Source organism: Brassica oleracea, chromosome C1 (genome assembly GCF_000695525.1).
Source record: "Brassica oleracea var. oleracea cultivar TO1000 chromosome C1, BOL, whole genome shotgun sequence".
Classification (NCBI taxonomy): domain Eukaryota; kingdom Viridiplantae; phylum Streptophyta; class Magnoliopsida; order Brassicales; family Brassicaceae; genus Brassica; species Brassica oleracea.
Genome location: NC_027748.1, coordinates 1,722,299 through 1,740,309, shown reverse-complemented (window position 1 = coordinate 1,740,309; position 18,011 = coordinate 1,722,299). Strand labels below are relative to the sequence as shown.

The 18,011-nt window shown below is 34.3% G+C and overlaps 5 protein-coding genes across 6 annotated transcripts; 2 read left to right on the top strand and 3 right to left on the bottom strand.

Annotated features, from left to right (window-relative positions):
- Positions 1 to 576: 576 nt before the first annotated feature.
- LOC106303054 (protein MID1-COMPLEMENTING ACTIVITY 1) lies at positions 577 to 4,243 on the bottom strand. 2 transcript variants are annotated; one of them, XM_013739485.1, is made up of 11 exons: positions 4,086 to 4,243; positions 3,919 to 3,967; positions 3,803 to 3,829; positions 3,448 to 3,584; positions 2,876 to 3,320; positions 1,860 to 2,275; positions 1,654 to 1,763; positions 1,451 to 1,522; positions 1,242 to 1,348; positions 929 to 1,022; positions 577 to 838 (listed from the first exon to the last, which is right to left on the bottom strand). In XM_013739485.1, the coding sequence occupies exons 5-11, from the start codon at positions 3,284 to 3,286 to the stop codon at positions 786 to 788; spliced, it is 1,263 nt and encodes a 420-aa protein (XP_013594939.1). In that variant the 5' UTR covers positions 3,287 to 3,320; positions 3,448 to 3,584; positions 3,803 to 3,829; positions 3,919 to 3,967; positions 4,086 to 4,243; the 3' UTR covers positions 577 to 785. The 2 variants fall into 2 exon arrangements, with proteins under 2 accessions (XP_013594939.1, XP_013594899.1); XM_013739445.1 differs by lacking the exon at positions 3,803 to 3,829.
- Positions 4,244 to 9,516: 5,273 nt separating this feature from the next.
- LOC106343750 (DNA ligase 1-like) lies at positions 9,517 to 11,243 on the top strand. Its single transcript, XM_013783050.1, has 3 exons — positions 9,517 to 9,832; positions 10,136 to 10,466; positions 10,561 to 11,243. Exons 1-3 carry the CDS (start codon positions 9,758 to 9,760, stop codon positions 11,097 to 11,099), a joined length of 945 nt encoding a protein of 314 aa, XP_013638504.1. The 5' UTR covers positions 9,517 to 9,757; the 3' UTR covers positions 11,100 to 11,243.
- Positions 11,244 to 11,359: 116 nt separating this feature from the next.
- On the bottom strand, positions 11,360 to 13,294 carry LOC106293295 (rac-like GTP-binding protein ARAC6). Its single transcript, XM_013728957.1, has 6 exons — positions 12,876 to 13,294; positions 12,688 to 12,775; positions 12,417 to 12,590; positions 11,877 to 11,941; positions 11,723 to 11,788; positions 11,360 to 11,631 (listed from the first exon to the last, which is right to left on the bottom strand). Exons 1-6 carry the CDS (start codon positions 12,972 to 12,974, stop codon positions 11,530 to 11,532), a joined length of 594 nt encoding a protein of 197 aa, XP_013584411.1. The 5' UTR covers positions 12,975 to 13,294; the 3' UTR covers positions 11,360 to 11,529.
- A 2,079-nt stretch (positions 13,295 to 15,373) lies between these two features.
- Positions 15,374 to 17,050, top strand: LOC106324893 (L-ascorbate peroxidase 5, peroxisomal). The gene is made up of 8 exons (XM_013762898.1): positions 15,374 to 15,548; positions 15,630 to 15,754; positions 15,946 to 15,995; positions 16,076 to 16,141; positions 16,220 to 16,348; positions 16,421 to 16,500; positions 16,582 to 16,684; positions 16,778 to 17,050. The coding sequence occupies exons 1-8, from the start codon at positions 15,436 to 15,438 to the stop codon at positions 16,952 to 16,954; spliced, it is 843 nt and encodes a 280-aa protein (XP_013618352.1). The 5' UTR covers positions 15,374 to 15,435; the 3' UTR covers positions 16,955 to 17,050.
- Positions 17,051 to 17,156: 106 nt separating this feature from the next.
- On the bottom strand, positions 17,157 to 17,896 carry LOC106324901. Its single transcript, XM_013762908.1, has 2 exons — positions 17,745 to 17,896; positions 17,157 to 17,572 (listed from the first exon to the last, which is right to left on the bottom strand). Exons 1-2 carry the CDS (start codon positions 17,760 to 17,762, stop codon positions 17,324 to 17,326), a joined length of 267 nt encoding a protein of 88 aa, XP_013618362.1. The 5' UTR covers positions 17,763 to 17,896; the 3' UTR covers positions 17,157 to 17,323.
- Positions 17,897 to 18,011: the final 115 nt, after the last annotated feature.

The window sequence follows — 18,011 nt, the reverse complement described above, 5'->3', positions numbered from 1 at the left end:
ACCTTGTCCCATGATTTCCAGTGTATGCCTCTTGTACTTCCCCCTGGACTCCACCAAAATTGTGATACCGCGCTTGTCAGTTTTTTCACCGTTGCTTTAGGCAATCGATAGCAGGACATCGTATGATTTGGTAATGCCGTAATCACTGTTTTAATGATCACTTCCTTTCCACCTTTTGTGAAAAACTTGAAAGTCCACCCATTGACTCTATTACTTAAACGATCTTGTATAAAGTTGAAAAAGGTTTTTCTTATAAATTCATTCTTCCATGAAGAATTTAGAAGAAAAAAGTGAGATCTACCTTTCAACAATTTAACTAAAATTTCAACATAACTGGTATAAATTTCGAGGAACAAAGAATTTACCATATTTTTTTTCTTTATTGTTCACCAATTAGAGTTTTATTATACCGATTTTTAGATTAATAAATCATAAAATAATAAGTATTTGTAAGATGATTATGTCCGCATGTACGGACAAAACACCTAGTAATAAGATATGCTACTCAATCCTCAATTTATATAAAATTGCTATTTAGACCCAAATGATAAAACTTTTGTCTGAAATCAAGAAACCTTGAACGTAACACCACTATCATCATCATATGATCAAAGTCAAAGGCGAGGTTTTAGTTAGTCCATAGTCTATACGATACACAGCACAATTACTGAAAAGTCGATGGGAATCCCAAACTCATTTACATGCAAAGACAAAAAGACAGTAAGAAAGTAGCACGAAGAAGCTCGTGTCATAACGTTGTTTAGTTCACCTTTTTGTATAAGAATTCAATGTTCCATGAACTGCGACGAAGGTGGACTTATTTTCGTCTTCTCCGTACCTGCGAGGATATTAAGAAACGATATTTGTTCATGCTTTAAGGCTAAAACCAAACGTTGTGTTAAGATGTATCTATCTATATAGTTCATACCATAAGCCCCACGAATCTCAACTTCTCGCAGTTCTTGGACAAGAGCACAGCAACAACACATCAAATGAGATAGAAAATCGTCAATGAACCCTCCCTGCCAAATCAGAAAACCTCAAGTATGTGACAAATGCGGATTTGAAGCTCTTGAGATGAAGTGTTTCAATCTCACCTATAATATTTACTAGAGTGTTAGAGGTGCCTACTTAATTTTTATTTTTTTAATCTATTGTTTTCTTGGAGCCATATATAGATGTTTGGAATCAAAAGATTATTGAGATGGATAAGGGGTTCAGGGGTTTTGAAGAGAGTGTACCGTAATGTTGAGTGTTTTCCGGAGTTTCCTCCTTACACAACAAGTGTAGCAGCAACAAGAAAGTATCAAAGAATATGCCATTAGCTCATTACATGCTTCAGCTGAAGCTGGAAGGACCAACAAAAACAAAGTCAACATCTTAGTTTTCACAAGTATTATTTATTAACAAATTGTAACATGATAAAGTTGACTAATTATATCCCACTTACAGATGTGTCTGTTAGTTGCTGCAGTGGCAATCTTTGCCAAAGTACCACACGGGAAAAAAAATGTCTTCAAGCCTGCGAGTTCCATCATTGCATCATTCACAATAACAAGAACGTATGGAACGTGAAACGCTAATCACCTTTCTTATATAACGGAGAAAACAAAGTGGAATCACAGTGGAAGCAAGAAGAGGGGAAGAACTCACAAAGAGAAGGTTCCGAGCAACAAGCTAGTAAATCAGTGTGCCATTCTTCATGGTGTAGTGATGCTCTTCGTGAAAGCATATCATGTCCTGATGTAACAGAAGAAGTGGATCTGCATGAAACAATTATATAGCCAGCGTTATTCAAACATTAGTCACATAAACTAATCACAAATTGCATTTTAATAAAGCACATGAAGTTATGCAACCTTGAAGCTGCACGACTAGTGCTTTTCATGGGAGGATCTTCCTCATACGAATACTCCATCTTATGGCTTACACTACGGTCAGCCTTTTTATTAGAAGCTTTCTTGGACAGCTCCTTCTCAGAGCCGCCATCAACCTCAGCAACAGTTTGAGTCACACCAATCAAACGCTGAATGACTTCACACTGAGCCACATCATAATGCTCCTGAGAACGCTGAAGCTCGAGCTGCAGCTTCTCGTTTTCGGTTTTGAGAGCATCACAGAAACGCAAGTTAGGGTACGAGCAAGAGAGAGTCTTCTTGAGCACGGAAGCCGCTTCTCTGGTGGATTCTTGTTTCAAAATAACATCTTGCACGTGTCTATCCTCTTCATCGAGAGTGTACTCGAACTGATCACGGTCAATGTACTCTAACCTCTCCTGCACAAAGAAAAACCATTACCCCCATCAACAACATTAAACATGGGCACATTTATCTGGAACTGGAGAACCTAACCAAACCTATTTATAAACCTAAATACCAAAATAGAATGTTTATCTAGGATATTTAAAATTATCCTAATTATCCAAATCCCGAAAAAATCTGATATTGGAACCGGATAAAATCTGAAATCAACTCAAATATTAGCCAGTTCCCAACTTTGTTATTTGTTATCTTAAACAGAAAAATATAATTTATAAACAAAAATACCAACAATCGGGTTTTATATCCAAAATGTTGAATCAAAAACACTAAAAAAATCTAATATTTAATCCAAAAACCCCCGAATTTTCTGACTTTTTAACCTAAATTAACCGAAAACCAGAACTGAACCCGAACCGAATAAAGATTCGAAATTACGTAAGATATTAGCCGACTTTGTTATCCTAACAAGACTGAAACCGAAATAACCGAATCAAATTTTCTAATTGCCCGAAACAATCCTAAATCTCTAGAACCGAACTGATTCAGGAACCAAATGTCTAGGGCTAAACAAGATTGTCTTATCTCTTTAGAATGAAAAACTCAGCTAAACTTACCCTAACACGAGCGTTATCAACCAAAGTGATGAGTGGTATGATCTTGAGAAAACGATCAATCTCGTCCTGAGCTTTCCTGAACTGATAAACAATGTTCCATCCCATAGCCAACAGGTAAAGATAGCTCCTGTCACGACAACTGTTAACCAAAATGTAAGACCTCCTCAGAGCATCCTCGAGCCCTTCGAGAGGCTCGCGAGTCTCTGGATACTTCTTCATCTCCGAGATCTTGAGCTGTTCGAGCAAGTTGCCGATGAGTTTGAGGTGCTGAGCGAACTGGCGGCAGTTCTTCTTGTGCATCCACGCGGTGTTCGCGGCTTTGACTATGAGGCCTATGAGCTTGACTGCGTCTAGGCCCGTGAGCTGAGCTACTGACGCTATCTCCCCGAGTCCATCCCATGAGTGTGACATTAACTCTCAAAATCAATTAACCGCGAGAAAGTTCCTGAAACATGTTAAAAACCCCAAACCATATTAAAATTAAGGATTCCTTTCAAGGGGAATCGAACACGTGACGTTTTATCCAAGCAAAGTTTTAAGATCTATAAGCTGAGATTGTTCGAGATTGTTACCTTCGAGTGAGGTAATATTACGGATCCGAGTTAATCCGACGACGACATTTTTGATTGAGATCGAGTACGACGTCGGATCAGAGGTCTGCTCAGTTCATGAGGAGGCTTGACTAAACAGGGAGCAGATTCTTCTTAGACTGTAACAACAACAAAGGGAAAAAAAAAGAAAAAAAAGTTGATAAGATACGAATCGAAGAGATTCTCCAGGTCGTTAGGCTTTTTGTACAGTCAAAGATCTTCAAAAAGAAAAAAAAAACGGTTTCATCTTTGAACACTTGAAGCTGACGAAAGCGGAAGGAGAAAAGAAGCGAAAGACGATATAGAGAAAAAGAGGGAAGACAATGAACAGTATAACCTCCGAGAGAATGCGCCGGCGAACAAACTGCTCCGGCGAGAATCAAGTCAAAATAGTTTTAAATTAAGAGAGAGAAAGAGGAAAGAGGAAAGAGGATTGTGGATTGGAATGCTCACTTAATGCATTGAGGAAGGTAACAGTTATACTTTTACTCTTCACGCCTTCCTATAAACAAAAACGGATTTATAAAAAAATTGAAAAATGTTAGAATATTGACTGAAGAACATTTAAAAAAATAATACTAATAATTAAGTTTCCCTGGGAAATGCAAAATGCAAATGACCTTGGAGATTTGTTCGTCGTCTTCGAAATGAGAGAAGAGAGAAGATTCTCCTGTGTTAAGAGAAGAAGACTATGCAGAGAGATGAGTCATATCGAGAGAAGACGGTTTGTTTTTGTCGATTTCTAGCTTTCCCCCACACCTTCACCACTTGCCACTCGTCGGAGATGAAGTGCCCCCTCCTTTGCTCTGTAATTTACTAATACGCCCCTGCTCATCTCTCTTTATTTACCAGTATTGCCCCCGGTGACTTTTCTTTTTCACTTCACCACCATCAATTTAATAAAACCTACCTTCTATTCTAATGTGCGTTTTTTTAATTGTTTTTTTTTTTGCGTTTTTAAATAGTTACACTAATAAGTTATTGACGTTTCTAATCAATTAAAATAGAATCTTATTTTTTTATCCACTGTAACAAGTCATTTAGGACCATCTAAAAAATTACTTAATATGACATATATCATTATTTACATTAATAATAAAACAAATATAAATATAAATTTATTTTTAAGTATATCAAATTCTGTTGAGAAAAAATCTAACAAAATTCTACCAACCTTCTAAGTATTTTTATAAAATAATACTTAATTAATTTCGTAAATACTAATATAACTTTATAATTCAAAGTTAATTAAAAATTTATTATAAAACAATAAAATAAAATTCTATACTATTTTTATATATATGTTAATTATATTATGTATTATAGTAAAATAGAAGTACTATATGAATTAAATATGGGTAAATTTATCTATTTTATTTTTGAAATAATTTCATTTAAATAAATTATCACTCATCATTAAAATGTGTTAAAATTCGTAAAATATATTATATTTTTTTAGAAAATTAAATTTATAAACATAGGTTAAAATTTAATAACTACAACTACATATTATTTTATTTTTTATTTTGAAACTCTCAACAATATATTGTTTAAAAAAATTAATATACAAAAATATAATAGTTTATAACTAACATTTAGTTCATATACTATTTAAAAATATGTTATTAGAAAACTATCAAATTTTAATAATTCATTCAAAGTACTAATGACAAATCAATTTTAATTATAAATTTAATATTTATATTAATTATAAAAATATTCTGAGAGATATATAAAAATCTTACCGAAATTAAAATTATTTATATAAAATAATGTATTAATTTAGTAACAAAAATTTTTCTACAATCATATAATCTCCCACCTCAAATATAGTTGTGTAATTTTCCAAACAATTTTGACAAAATATAAAATTTTAAAAATAAGTATGCAAACTTAAAATGATAATTTTTAAATTTTTTCAGAAGGTATAATCATAGATAATAAAGAATAACTTCTTGAAATGTAACACAAAAAAACAAACTATGTTATAAAAATTAAAATAATCTAATATTTTGAAGTTTTAATTTAATAACAAAAAAAGAAAGTTTAATATCATAACATCCAAAAAATATTCTATATCAATAAAATTTAATAAAATAATATGATGGATGCTACCATGTATATAATTTACTAAAATAATAGGTTTATATTCACAATATATAACACTAAAATTAAAATTATATACTTAAAATATTTATAATAAATCAAAAGTATATATTCATAAAATGAAAACTATCCGCAATGTATGGATCAAAATCTAGTGGATTTTTTAAGACAGAACCATGTGTAGACTAGACTTACCTTGATTACATCTTAGTAATGTCTGGATATTTGAGTACTAAAACAACGTTGACGATTTTTTTTTACACCGTTGAAATATTACTTTCCGGTTAACAAATCAAATACTGAGATGTACGTATGACCTTGTTGTCGGCATAAATAGGACCCTCGTCTGAAACGAATAATGTAATTCTTCGTAATATAAGGGCACAATAGACTTTGCTTATGATTTCTTCTTTTTTAAGCTGTTTACAAGAATTCAATCGTCAACCGAAACGAGACATATAGTTGAGTTACAGTCATCTTAGTAATGATGATGATGATTATAAGATACGAAGGGTAATCAGTAACCCATCACAAATTCCACTCTTTATTCCCTTTTCGGTTGAAATTTTTTTGTCTTTGAAACGCAGCTTTGGTATTATTACCTTTTTATTCTATAAACTTTCATTTTGATTAATTTCCCCCAGGTTGATCTTGGATTACCCGTGACTGTTTTCTATACAGCTGGCGAAACGGACGGTAAACCAATTTATCGGCGTCATCTAAGGACAAAGACATATTTTGGTTTTGAGACTCCAACCATGAAAAGGAACAAAGAACTTTACCAACAAATAAATATGCATTTGCTTTTTTCATATATTAACCAAAAATAGTTGATTAAAATCGCCAACTCACTCCATGACTATCCTACTATACACCACATTGCCCAAATCAAACTATGCAAATTCAGGATAAAACGCTACGAATATCCATGCACCGTAAGTTTTTTTTTTAAATATGTATAAACCTACGTTGGATGTATGTATATAACCTATCACTACAAGAGATCATAAATATTTTGGCACGTATACAATATGCATGAGTGGAAAGGTTGGACATTGGTGTTGGTGGTGGTGGTGGTCCTGGTGGAATACGACTGCTACTCCCTCTTCCTTTTTAGTAGTGCCTATATACCATGCGTTTACTCTACATATATAAATTACTAGTGTAATCAACTTTCCCCAAAAGTATACTAATGAGACTTTAGCATTAAAATAGTAGTTCCCGTTTAAATGTTAATATTACAGTTGCTCCATGACAATGACCAAGGTATTGGAAAATAAATATATCTTGTAAATGTCCTGCTATTTCTTCTTTCTAGTCGGCTCATCACACATCGCACCCAAAACTTCAAATGAAACACCAATGACAATTAAGACGATGCCCGAAACAAAATAAACTATTAGTTATGTAGTTTTGTGGCATTTTAACGCAAGGATGCGTGTGTGTGCAGGTCTAAGCGATTTTAATATATAGAATGTGTTTTCGCAGCCAGCAAATTAAGGTTACGGAAATGTTTTTGAACAAGAGTTTTAGAGGAAGTAATACGAACTAATTTATATTAGTATATCAAAATCATAAAAGTAATACTACAGGAAACTTCTTATTGGATGTAATAAAGATTGAGAAACTGTTGTTTTAATTGTTTGGTGGATTGTCTCCATGTGGTTTAGTTGGGAATAATCGTGCATCATACTTTATTTTAAAACAAATGTTCTGAAAATGTCCTTATCTGTAACAATAAATGGGCCAGCTAAAATTTCCATTCACATGATAAAATAATTACTCCTACATAACAAAAAGTATATGTTCAGTACTTATAACTAATGTTTAGGGTTATATTAGTGTAAATGGTCATCGAATGTCTAACACTTTGTCGGAATCGAACTTATAAAAATGGCACAGTACCTCTCAAAATCTGCATTTTTCTGACCCAAATAAAATTATTAAACTATAAACATCACCAACACACTCTTTTTAGGTCGAACAAGCATCAATACACTTTGCATAAAAATTTGAAGCTCAAAAATTTAGGATGAGAGTTTTAAATGTATAAGTCGTTTCCAAATTTTAATACAATTTCTATTTGTCTTTTTATTTGCAGCATGAACTCTATAGAGGCATACGAGACAGGTTAATCTGATCTTAGGCTAGTTAACCACAGATTAGCACTCAATCCTCAAGATGAATTAATTTTCGACTCTACATGGAATACACGAGGAGTATTCTGAAAGCCTAACCATTTCTTTTTATTTAAACACTCATGGATCAATCCTCGTATTACGAAAACTTAATTTGGTGAAGTTAGCTACATTCGCAAAATAAATATAAATACATTTATCTTTACTGATATGCCCAAAATATAACATATTTAAAATGGTTAGATATCATAAAACATGTATAAAACACTCAAGTCTAATCAAGCCGAAGAAAAATCACACATGAAAATCTTAGATGCAATATATAAACACACACATAAAACAAACTCATGTGCTAATCAACGAAACGTAACATGGTAGCTTAAAGAGCCCGTGAACCAAGAGTTTGTAACTTGCAAGTAATCATAGCCCACGATTTGTTGAATCTATATCAATATTTATAGTCTGACACGATAGTAAATTCTCCATATCAATTGACTAACAGCCAATGAGGTTCAGGATTTTTGAATTATAATTTATTTTCGTTATGTTTTAATTGGTTACAGATGGATTATATGAACATAAACATATTTCATCATCACACAGATGGGCTGAATAGTTGATTAGTAAAGCCTATCATATTAACATTGGCTGAAGGGAAAATAGGACAAAGTCTATTAAACAGAATACATTCTAGTGTGTTTTTTTTACCATGATATAAACCTCTCTAGTTACTACATTAAACATATTCACTAAGGGAATTAACTTATTTTCTTAAAAGCATATTAAAGAGATCGAAGGTCTCGTATATGAATATGAAATCACTCCGGCTTTGCAACGTACTTTAGAGCAGGAAAACCACACTGCCTCGCCAAACTCTGCCACCATATTAGTAGGTTCACAATCTACTCCCATTACAGCACCTATTATGAAGTATTCTTCATCAACAATTATCAACACTAAGGTTTGTAAAATTTTAGTTGCTGATCCCTTAACCACGTCACATATTCCTTATGCATTTGAGAGTCTTTCTCGGTTCAAAGTGGTAGGAGATGTAGATGATTTTGAGACAGAGCCATCTAGCTCGCTCAACTTGACAAGAGGTGGGAGGAAGACAAAAACCCCAATCAAATACCAAGATATGGAACGGAAGACTATTCGAGGGAGAGGAAAACGTGGTCGTCATGGTCATGGTTCTTATCACTAGATATGTCTTTTATTGTTTTGTTGGTTTCTAGCCTTTACCTTTGTCGCTCATAGGTTGGGATTCAATAATTCATGAAACTTGCTTCATGCAAACTTTATCCAACTATAAGTGGTGTTTAGAGAGAAAAAAAAATTGTTTCAAAATAATTGATGTTCTCATTATTTTAGATAGAATTTAATATCATTTAAATTTTGTGACCAATTGCAAAATACTGATTTTTTTTATTGGTTGAATTAATTTCATTTAATGATATTTTTATGTAATCAAGATAAATTATATAGAAGTTTGTATTTTATTAATCCAAATGCAAAAACCTTAAAAATCACTTAAAGTGGTAGCGAGGTAGACTAGTTTATGTTTTAATTTGGAAGACTTTATTCAAAAAAAAAAAAAAAAAAGCCTCAGATATATTTGGGCCTACGCATACACTATTATGGGCCTAAAACTTCTTTCGCTAAGCAGCCGCCACGAAAGCGTGTTGTTATTATATAAAAGGAGAAAGAAGAAAAAGTCTATAAACAAGGCTTTTTGGCCCATGTAGGGTCTTTCCTTTTTTTTTCTTTTTCTCCGTGGCTATAAGTAGACCTTATATGCGTTGAGAGGCGACACTTTTTTTGTTTCATCGGAGAGCTTCCGAAGGGATTTCGAGATCTCGCGGCTCCCCCTTCTCTCTTCTCCGATCAATCCAATTCCGATACCGTTGATATGATTTTGGCGCGTTATTAGAAAGCCCCCGATTATATCTCACTGTAACCCCCACTCTCGTAGTCTCTCGTGATCGATCTAGGGTTTCGGCTGGTCTCCGCGAGATCTGAGATTTGATTGTTGTCCCTAATCGAAAGAGATGTCTCGGTGTTTCCCGTTCCCGCCACCTGGCTATGTACTGAACGGAAGCGAGGCTCTGATCGAATCGATCAAGGTTTGTTTTGAGCATTTAACCACACGTCGGTTTTGGTTAATTGGGGGATTTCGAATGCTCAAGCTTTCCTTGTGTGTTGCCGCCATGAATGAAAAAAGATGTATTTTTTCTATTGAAAACGATGATACAATGTGAATATATTAAAAAAAAAAGACCGATTCAATGTACAAATAAGTGTAACAAAATATTTACACAGTCCCTTGTTGAGTACATGTTGTGGGTTTAAGGGTTGCCTCTATATGATATGAGTTCTTGTTTCTGCTTGGCAAGTACTGTGAGCTGATCATTGATCTTTTGCTTTAGAGGGCAGAGGAGAAAGCTAAGAAAGAACTAACAAAGAAGGAGAGAAAAAGAGAAAAGAAGGATAAAAAGAGGAAGGAGAGGGAAAGCGAGAAACACTCTCATAAGAGAAGGCGCAAAGAAGAAGTAGTTGCTAAAGATGGCAAGAACAACCAGAAAGTTCCCAAACTAAAAGCAAGTGAGAATGGCTGTTTGGAGAAGAGTAGTCTTACTGTAGAACGTGACTTGGTTCAGTCCACGTCTCAGAACTCTTGTGATAGCACTCTTAACAGCAATGAGCTGCCTAAGCAGCACAAGGAGAAGCTGCCACATAATAACAACAACAACGACTCTGGTGAGTTTGTTTGTGTTCTTGTTGGGTCTATTTACCTTTTCAGGACATTGTTGACCTTCTTTCTTCAAATATGTTTTATCATATGAATTTGAAGAAAGCATCTTCCGGATTCGGTTGCCTATCCGAAGGCAGAATGATGATCCTGAGGTGATGGTGACGACCACCAACAAGGATCAAGAAAGACCTTGTCCCTCCCGGGAGATAAAGTTAGATACCGTGAAGAGTGTAACTAGAGAGCAGCCGCAAGAACAACATCCTTGTTCCACTTCAAAGCCACATGAAGAGAAAAAAAAAGACCAAATTTACAGAACGAGAGTAGGCAAAGAGAGGAAATTGTCATCCACTACTTCAAGCGGCTTATGCAGGTTGTGCCCTCCATCAATGGCGGTGCAATTCTTGGATGTAGTTGAGAACTGGGTCCCTAACAGAGTAGAGCTAACTAGCTCGGAAGATGATGAATGTTGGTGGTTCATGAAGAAGCCAAGTTGCCACAAGTTTGGCTCAGAAAGATGCAAACAACTTAACAGAAATAACGAGAGCAAGCAAGCCATAAGCAGTTCAATGGCGTGGCCATGTGCTCGCCTTTTACCAGAAGCTGATGTCCACGCCTTACCTTACACCGTCCCTTTCTGATAAGAGCAGGAAGAAGATTTTTTAACAAGGAACCTATGTGCTGGAGTCGGACCAAACATTTTTTTTTATTTAGCCTTAAAAAGGTTGAATAAGAACACTGTTTGTTATAGTTCCGCGGTTGCTTAATATAGTAAAAGATTAGTACTCCGACCCAATCCTCTCTTGCTGACTCTCTTTTCAAGATGGAATCTGGTTGCATATGCATCATCATCACGTTGAACAAAATATTTAAGAGTGGAGAAGAGAGTAGTACAGCAATATTAGCTCTCTCGACTATCAATTGAAACATAAAGTTGAATTAAACTCAACCCAAATCGTTTTAAAAGGAACTAAGAGACAGCATTCACAATGAACACTGGAAAGAAAACAAAAATTGAAAATGGAACAAGCCTTTTGGCATGAAAATGCTTCTTGGTCTCCATGAAAGCTATTACAAAATGGAACAAGCCTTTTGTGCTTTGTTCTTCTTTTTCTTCTGCTTTGGAGGTTGAAGGACCACTCTGATCGCTGCATCAAAGACTCCCTTCACATTCTGCAGTTTATATCCACATGGTTTTTCATCTGAAAGATGGGAGCCAACATTGAAAAAAAAATGGTTCATAAGATTTCTTTACTTTACTTACCTCTTGTGATTTTGAACTGCACTCGATGTAAGCAGGCGCTTCGATTAGGTTCTTGAGCTCCTCTCCCTATTATGCAGAGCAGAACAGGCAAATGATTTAACGGGTTTTTGTAAAACTGGGAAAAATGCACCGAGGAAATGAAAAGTATTCATACCTGAGCAGTGGTAATAGGGACGGCACCAGGATGGTCGACAAAAAACTGTTTGTCATCCCGAAGATCTGATTAAAAAAAACAAGGTTAAATAACCAAAAGGGGCAAGACCAAGTATCCGAGTTGCAGATACCAAAGATTCAGATGCAGCCAAAGAGGAATCTATAGTCGAAACTCTTGCAAGTGACTTTTCTGGAGGTACAGTACATACATGCTATACGTTAGCTATTTGATTGGAGGATTTGCCTCTCTAAATGTAGCTAACTAAAAGGTTTAAGAGGTGATCGTCACTAGAGAAGGTTATATAGCACATGGTTCACAAGAAATGGAAGATACAAGAAGAAACATGTTGACCAATGTATGCTATGAAACTAGCCTCCGTTTCACCTAAATGATTCATTTTGGAAAATGTGAAGTCACATCCACGCATGTCATACAAATCAGAGCAGCTTACGCAAAGTCGAAGGAAAATAGCTATAAGTAAAGGTGCTGATTGTCAGAAATAAATAAAATGCATTAAAAGCAAATGCAAGAGTAAGTTACCAAGTTTGGTTCCAACAAGGACGATGGGGACACCAGGAGCATAGTGCTTCAGCTCTGGGATCCACTTCTTGGAAACATTTTCGTAACTAGCCTTACTAATGAGAGAGAAGGCTAGAATGAATACATCAGCACCGCGGTAACTCAAAGGTCTTAGTCTGTTATAGTCCTCCTGCCCTGTAAACACAATGATAAAAACATAATTTGTGATTGATATATATTAATAGCTGCAACTCGGTGATTAAATGGGTGGTCATCATCAATTCATATTTACCTGCAGTATCCCACAATCCAAGATTGACCGTGGCTCCATTAACAACCACATTGGCACTAAAGTTGTCGAAAACAGTGGGGACATAGTCCTGTTCCACGGAAAATGCTTTCAATCAGACAAAAGATATTTAAAAAAAAAATGACAAAATTAAAAGATCTCATCAGATTGCAAGAAGAAATGTATGATACCGTGGGAAAGGTGTTGCTGGTGTAAGAAATGAGCAAACATGTTTTACCGACAGCTCCATCACCAACCGTGACGCACTTTATGAACCTTGACGCGCTCATTGCCGAAGCCCAAAACGTGATGACGAATGACACAATACAGAAAAACGTAAATGCAACCTCAGATCTAAGCCTGAGGAAGAGGAACCACCCCACAATACGAATCCTATTCCTCCGAATAGTCTACCATTTACATTCAATTAAACATCTCTCCCGCACAAACAAAAACTCAAGTAAATGTGGAAACCCAAACTAAGAAAGAAAAAATGTAAAGAGGAAAACACAAAGACGTGATTGATCAAAGGAGGAGGAAGAAGATGCTGTTTGTTGGGTTGTTAACAAAAACGTGAGGAAGATGATTTGGATCGACAGAGAGAAAGAGAAGTAAGTGATTTGCCGCGAAATATTGCCATTGAAGCGTTCGTTAAATGGAGGAAGACTAATCTCTGCCATCCCGATTCTTTTGCCTCCTTTTTCTTTTCTCCTCCAAACTATTTAAAAAATATTATATGGAAAAATAAATTTATATTCTTGATTGAATTAATATTTTGGTTTTCACACAATTTTTTTAACTTTTTGTTAATTACATAATTTGTTTACTGATGAGATGATCTCATTTTTTTTTTTTAAAGTCAAAAAGTCACTTATCGTATAAGAACTTAACGTTTAGTTCGAAAAATCTTGGGTCTATTTGATTAGAAACTATGTCACTTCGGTGTTATATCATGATTTAGTAATTTAAAAATTAATTATGGTTATGAGAAGTTTACGTTCACGTGCAAATCCTATATATCTTCAATATTTTTTTCTTTTTCATTTTGGTTATTGTTGAATATAAATATTGATTTTGAAATTTATTCTCATTTGTTTGTTTGTTTTGACCTGAGATTTATAAAATACTTATGATTTAAAATAATTAAAGAAATACATACTTAGACTAAGATCTGTACCTTTTGCAGAATAAATATTTTATATTTATTATTTATTTTATGTTTTTCTGCATATTATGAAATAATAAAATAATAAGAATATATATTAAATAACTAAGAAATCAGTTACTATTATATAATAAATTGGCGTGTGCATATAAATCAAACTATCACTCTTGTTTATTCGCAATCATTTTAGGGTAAATAAATCAAAACAATCAATCTTAACTATTGTATATGATATATAATTAAATTTAAATGATATTAACATATATATATAGATAGTACACTTTTAATATGGATTAAATGAAGTTTCTACTCATATGATTTTATGATTATTTGCATATTTATGTAACAAAAGTTTACACCATCAAATTTTTTTTTAAAGTGGAATAATTTCAATAATTTATAATCATTTAAAAAACAATGAAAATTTCAAGATTAAAATATTAACTTTTCAATATATGTTCAATGCAAATATCAAAATATAAGTATACATTTTCATACAATGTATAGTTTAATTTAAACGATATAAAAAATATATATATATATATATATATATATATATTAACATAAAAACCTATTAAAATAAAATTATTTCTTCATATTGTCTTATAATCATTATATCTTAATATAAAAAAAAATTTAAACTTTGATCATAAAAGTTTATGTGAGACTTTTAACAGTTTTAGTAATTTATACTCGTTTTGAAAAATTCAAAATACAACATATACAAAAAAATCTAGATTTTTATTATATGATTAATGTAATTATGTAATTTATTTTAATAATAAAGAAATAAACAAAAATGATAAAAAAATATACAAATTGTTATCAAATCTTTATTGTTTAAAATCATTATTTGCTATATACATATTTTAATCACATTAGGTAGTTCAGTAGGTTTTATTTAAGGAAAGCATGCGAAACAATAAAGATTTGATATATGCGACCAACTATAGCCTGCAAAATATTATTTTGCTAGAGAGTATAATATTTAGACTATAGTTTATATAAAATACTCTAAAATTCTTTGAAATATGATTTAGAAAACATAGACAAGTGCCACTTAGAATGTAATTTTTTTAATTTTTATAAAATTTTGGTTATAACTTTTGAAAAGATCTATTGTCGGAAAAAAAGCCCATTTCTCAGACTTTATTCTTAAGCCCAATAATCCAAAAGGCCCAAATACAAATACTAAACCCAACAAATATAACGCAGGAGACTCGCATCTTCGATCGGAACCAAACCATTTCTCTTACGGAAGATCATCATGTATCTGGCTTAGTACTCAAAATGCCTAATCTGTATCGTGATGTTATTTTTTTTATACAATATTTATAAACAAATAGTATAAATTACATAACATACGTAGGATATATTTGCATAAATGAAAGAACATATGCGAAGATTAGCACAAGGGTTCTCCCCAAAACATACTTTGCTTTCTCCAGCTGACCAAAACATTCTTCTCCTCATAGACTCCTCTCTCTTGAATTTTGAAATTATAAATATATATATTGATCAGTCTTGTTCCTCGTTCAGAGTCAATCTTTAATCCTATTCTTCCCTTCTCTTTCAAGGTCTGACAAATGGCAGTGGTGAATGTCGATGCAGAGTACCTCAAAGAGATTGAGAAGACTCGTAGGGACCTTCGAGCTCTCATCTCTTCCCGAAACTGTGCTCCCATTATGCTCCGTCTCGCGTAACCTCTCTTCCTTTCTCTCTAATCATTATTCTCACATTTGTCTTTCTTGTATTTTAAATGTTTCCCAACACAATATAGATGGCATGACGCGGGAACATATGATGCCACAAAGAAAAGTGGAGGTCCCAATGGTTCTATCAGGTTCAAGGACGAGCTAAACCGCCCCCATAACAAAGGTCTCGAGAAAGCGGTCGCCTTCTGCGGTTAGTTCCATGAAATTTAGTGGACCATATGCGATTTATTAAAGATTTCAATTAATCTTTTTCTTTTTTACAAATTTGGATGCATATAAAGTCAATGTTTCATTCGGCTTTGCCATGATCACTTAACTTCATCTTTGGTTTGGCTGTTTCTTTTTTTTGATGTAATGAACACTTTGGTTTATGGTTTCCAGAGGAAGTAAAAGCTAAGCATCCACGAGTCTCTTACGCAGACCTTTACCAAGTAAAACTCATCAAAAGCTTTTTCATCCTTTTATCGAGGGGATGTGTTTGAACAGAGATTCTTTGTTTTTGAACTCTCAGCTCGCAGGAGTTGTTGCAGTTGAAGTTACAGGTGGCCCTGCAATCCATTTTACTCCAGGCCGTAAGGTAATAACACTTAATTACACTCTTATCCTCTAAAGGATATAGAATCATATTGTAATATAGATCCATTTGATTTTCCAGGATGCTGAGTCAGCAGATGAAGGAGATCTTCCAGATCCGAATCAAGGTGCCTCACATCTAAGAACTCTCTTCTCTCGTATGGGTCTAACGGATAACGACATTGTAGCTCTCTCTGGCGGCCACACTTTGGTACTAACTCTCCTTCAAAGTCACTAAAGATGCTACAATGAACCAACTTGGTTTGCTGCTTTTTGTATACAGGGGCGTGCACATAAGGAGAGATCAGATTTCGAAGGTCCTTGGACACGAGATCCTCTCAAGTTTGACAACTCTTATTTCGTGTAAGCCAACAAACACCAAAGTTAAGAGCGAGAGAGAGTGTTCTGAAACTTACATTTGTCTTGATGCCTTGATGTTATCAGAGAGCTTCTAAATGGGGAAACTCCAGAACTGCTGCAACTGAAAACCGACAAGGCTCTACTCGGTGACCCCAAGTTCGAACCTTATGTGAAGCTGTATGCAAAGGTAGATTAGAATACAGTACAATTAGTTTGGATGGTTGTTTGGTTTTCAGCAACAAAATAAAATGTATAATGATATGCGTATGTCATATGTCAGGACGAGGATGCGTTCTTCAGAGATTACGCAATCTCACACAAGAAACTCTCAGAACTAGGATGCAATCTGCCAAGAAAAACTCTTCCAACAGTAACGCAGCAGGCGGTTGGAATCGCTGTTGCTGCAGCTGCTGTCATCTTTACCATATGCTATGAAGTAAGGAGACTAGGCAAGTGATGAAGTTTCACAGATGCGCAAAAAAAAGGCTAACAGAGAATACTTTACAAAATGTTAAATTGAATGAAATGCAATAAATAAAAATGATTCATGACATACAGCCTCCTAACATTAGTAAGTCAGCATAATCTCTCCATAACAAACAATCTGACTAGAGAAACCATCATGTATATATCCATTGTATAAGAAAATCATACCAATCTAGATGAATATATGGCCAATAATATCTAAGGAGATTATATGAACAGGATAATAGTTAAAAGTAGTAGCATAACATTTATTTTTCGGAGTTCGCACAATGGGAATAGATTACAGCATAACACTATCACTGGGCAAAACCAAGAGTGGAGATTAATGTAAAACTTAGTATCAAAGAGCTCTGAAGCTATCAACTTTATCAAGCCTGGCGGTGCCGGAGCTGGAAGATTCGCCGAGTGGATCAGGAGAAGTTGCAGCTCTGGAAGCTTCTCTTCTTTTCAGAGAAGTTGGCAATCCCGAGATCTCCTTCATGAGATGCAGCCTCATGTCGGTAGGACGAGTCTGGTTACCGATGCAGGCCATAGCAAACTTGGAGTAACTAAACAATACATCTGCAGCTGCTTGTTTCTTCTCATCAACCTATAACAAGAAGACACCATCATCTCCTAAAGCTCAGATTTTTTGTAGGTATAGGGAGGATCAAATAGGGGAAACGAGGAAACTATAGCTCAATTTAAAAAAAAAAAAAAAAAAAAAAAAAAAAAAAAACTTATGAATCGAATTTCATGACGCAGCTCAAATCGAAACGCACCTTGTAATCATCTTTCATGGTGTAAGAAGAAGCGCGGTTTGCTCTGTTTCGCGTTCCTGCTCAAGGAGAACGACAACGACGTGACCTGGCTACGTAGCTATGGTTTTGATCAGAGTTTACAAAAGCTCTCGGAGGTTCAATGTCTATTGCAATTAGGAGTAGGCCCGGTCGTTTTTAGCCCCTAACCGGAAGTACCTACCTAAATCCGAACCGGAAAAATTAAAACCGGATCTGAACGGTTATACAAAAATATAAGACTTATAAGTT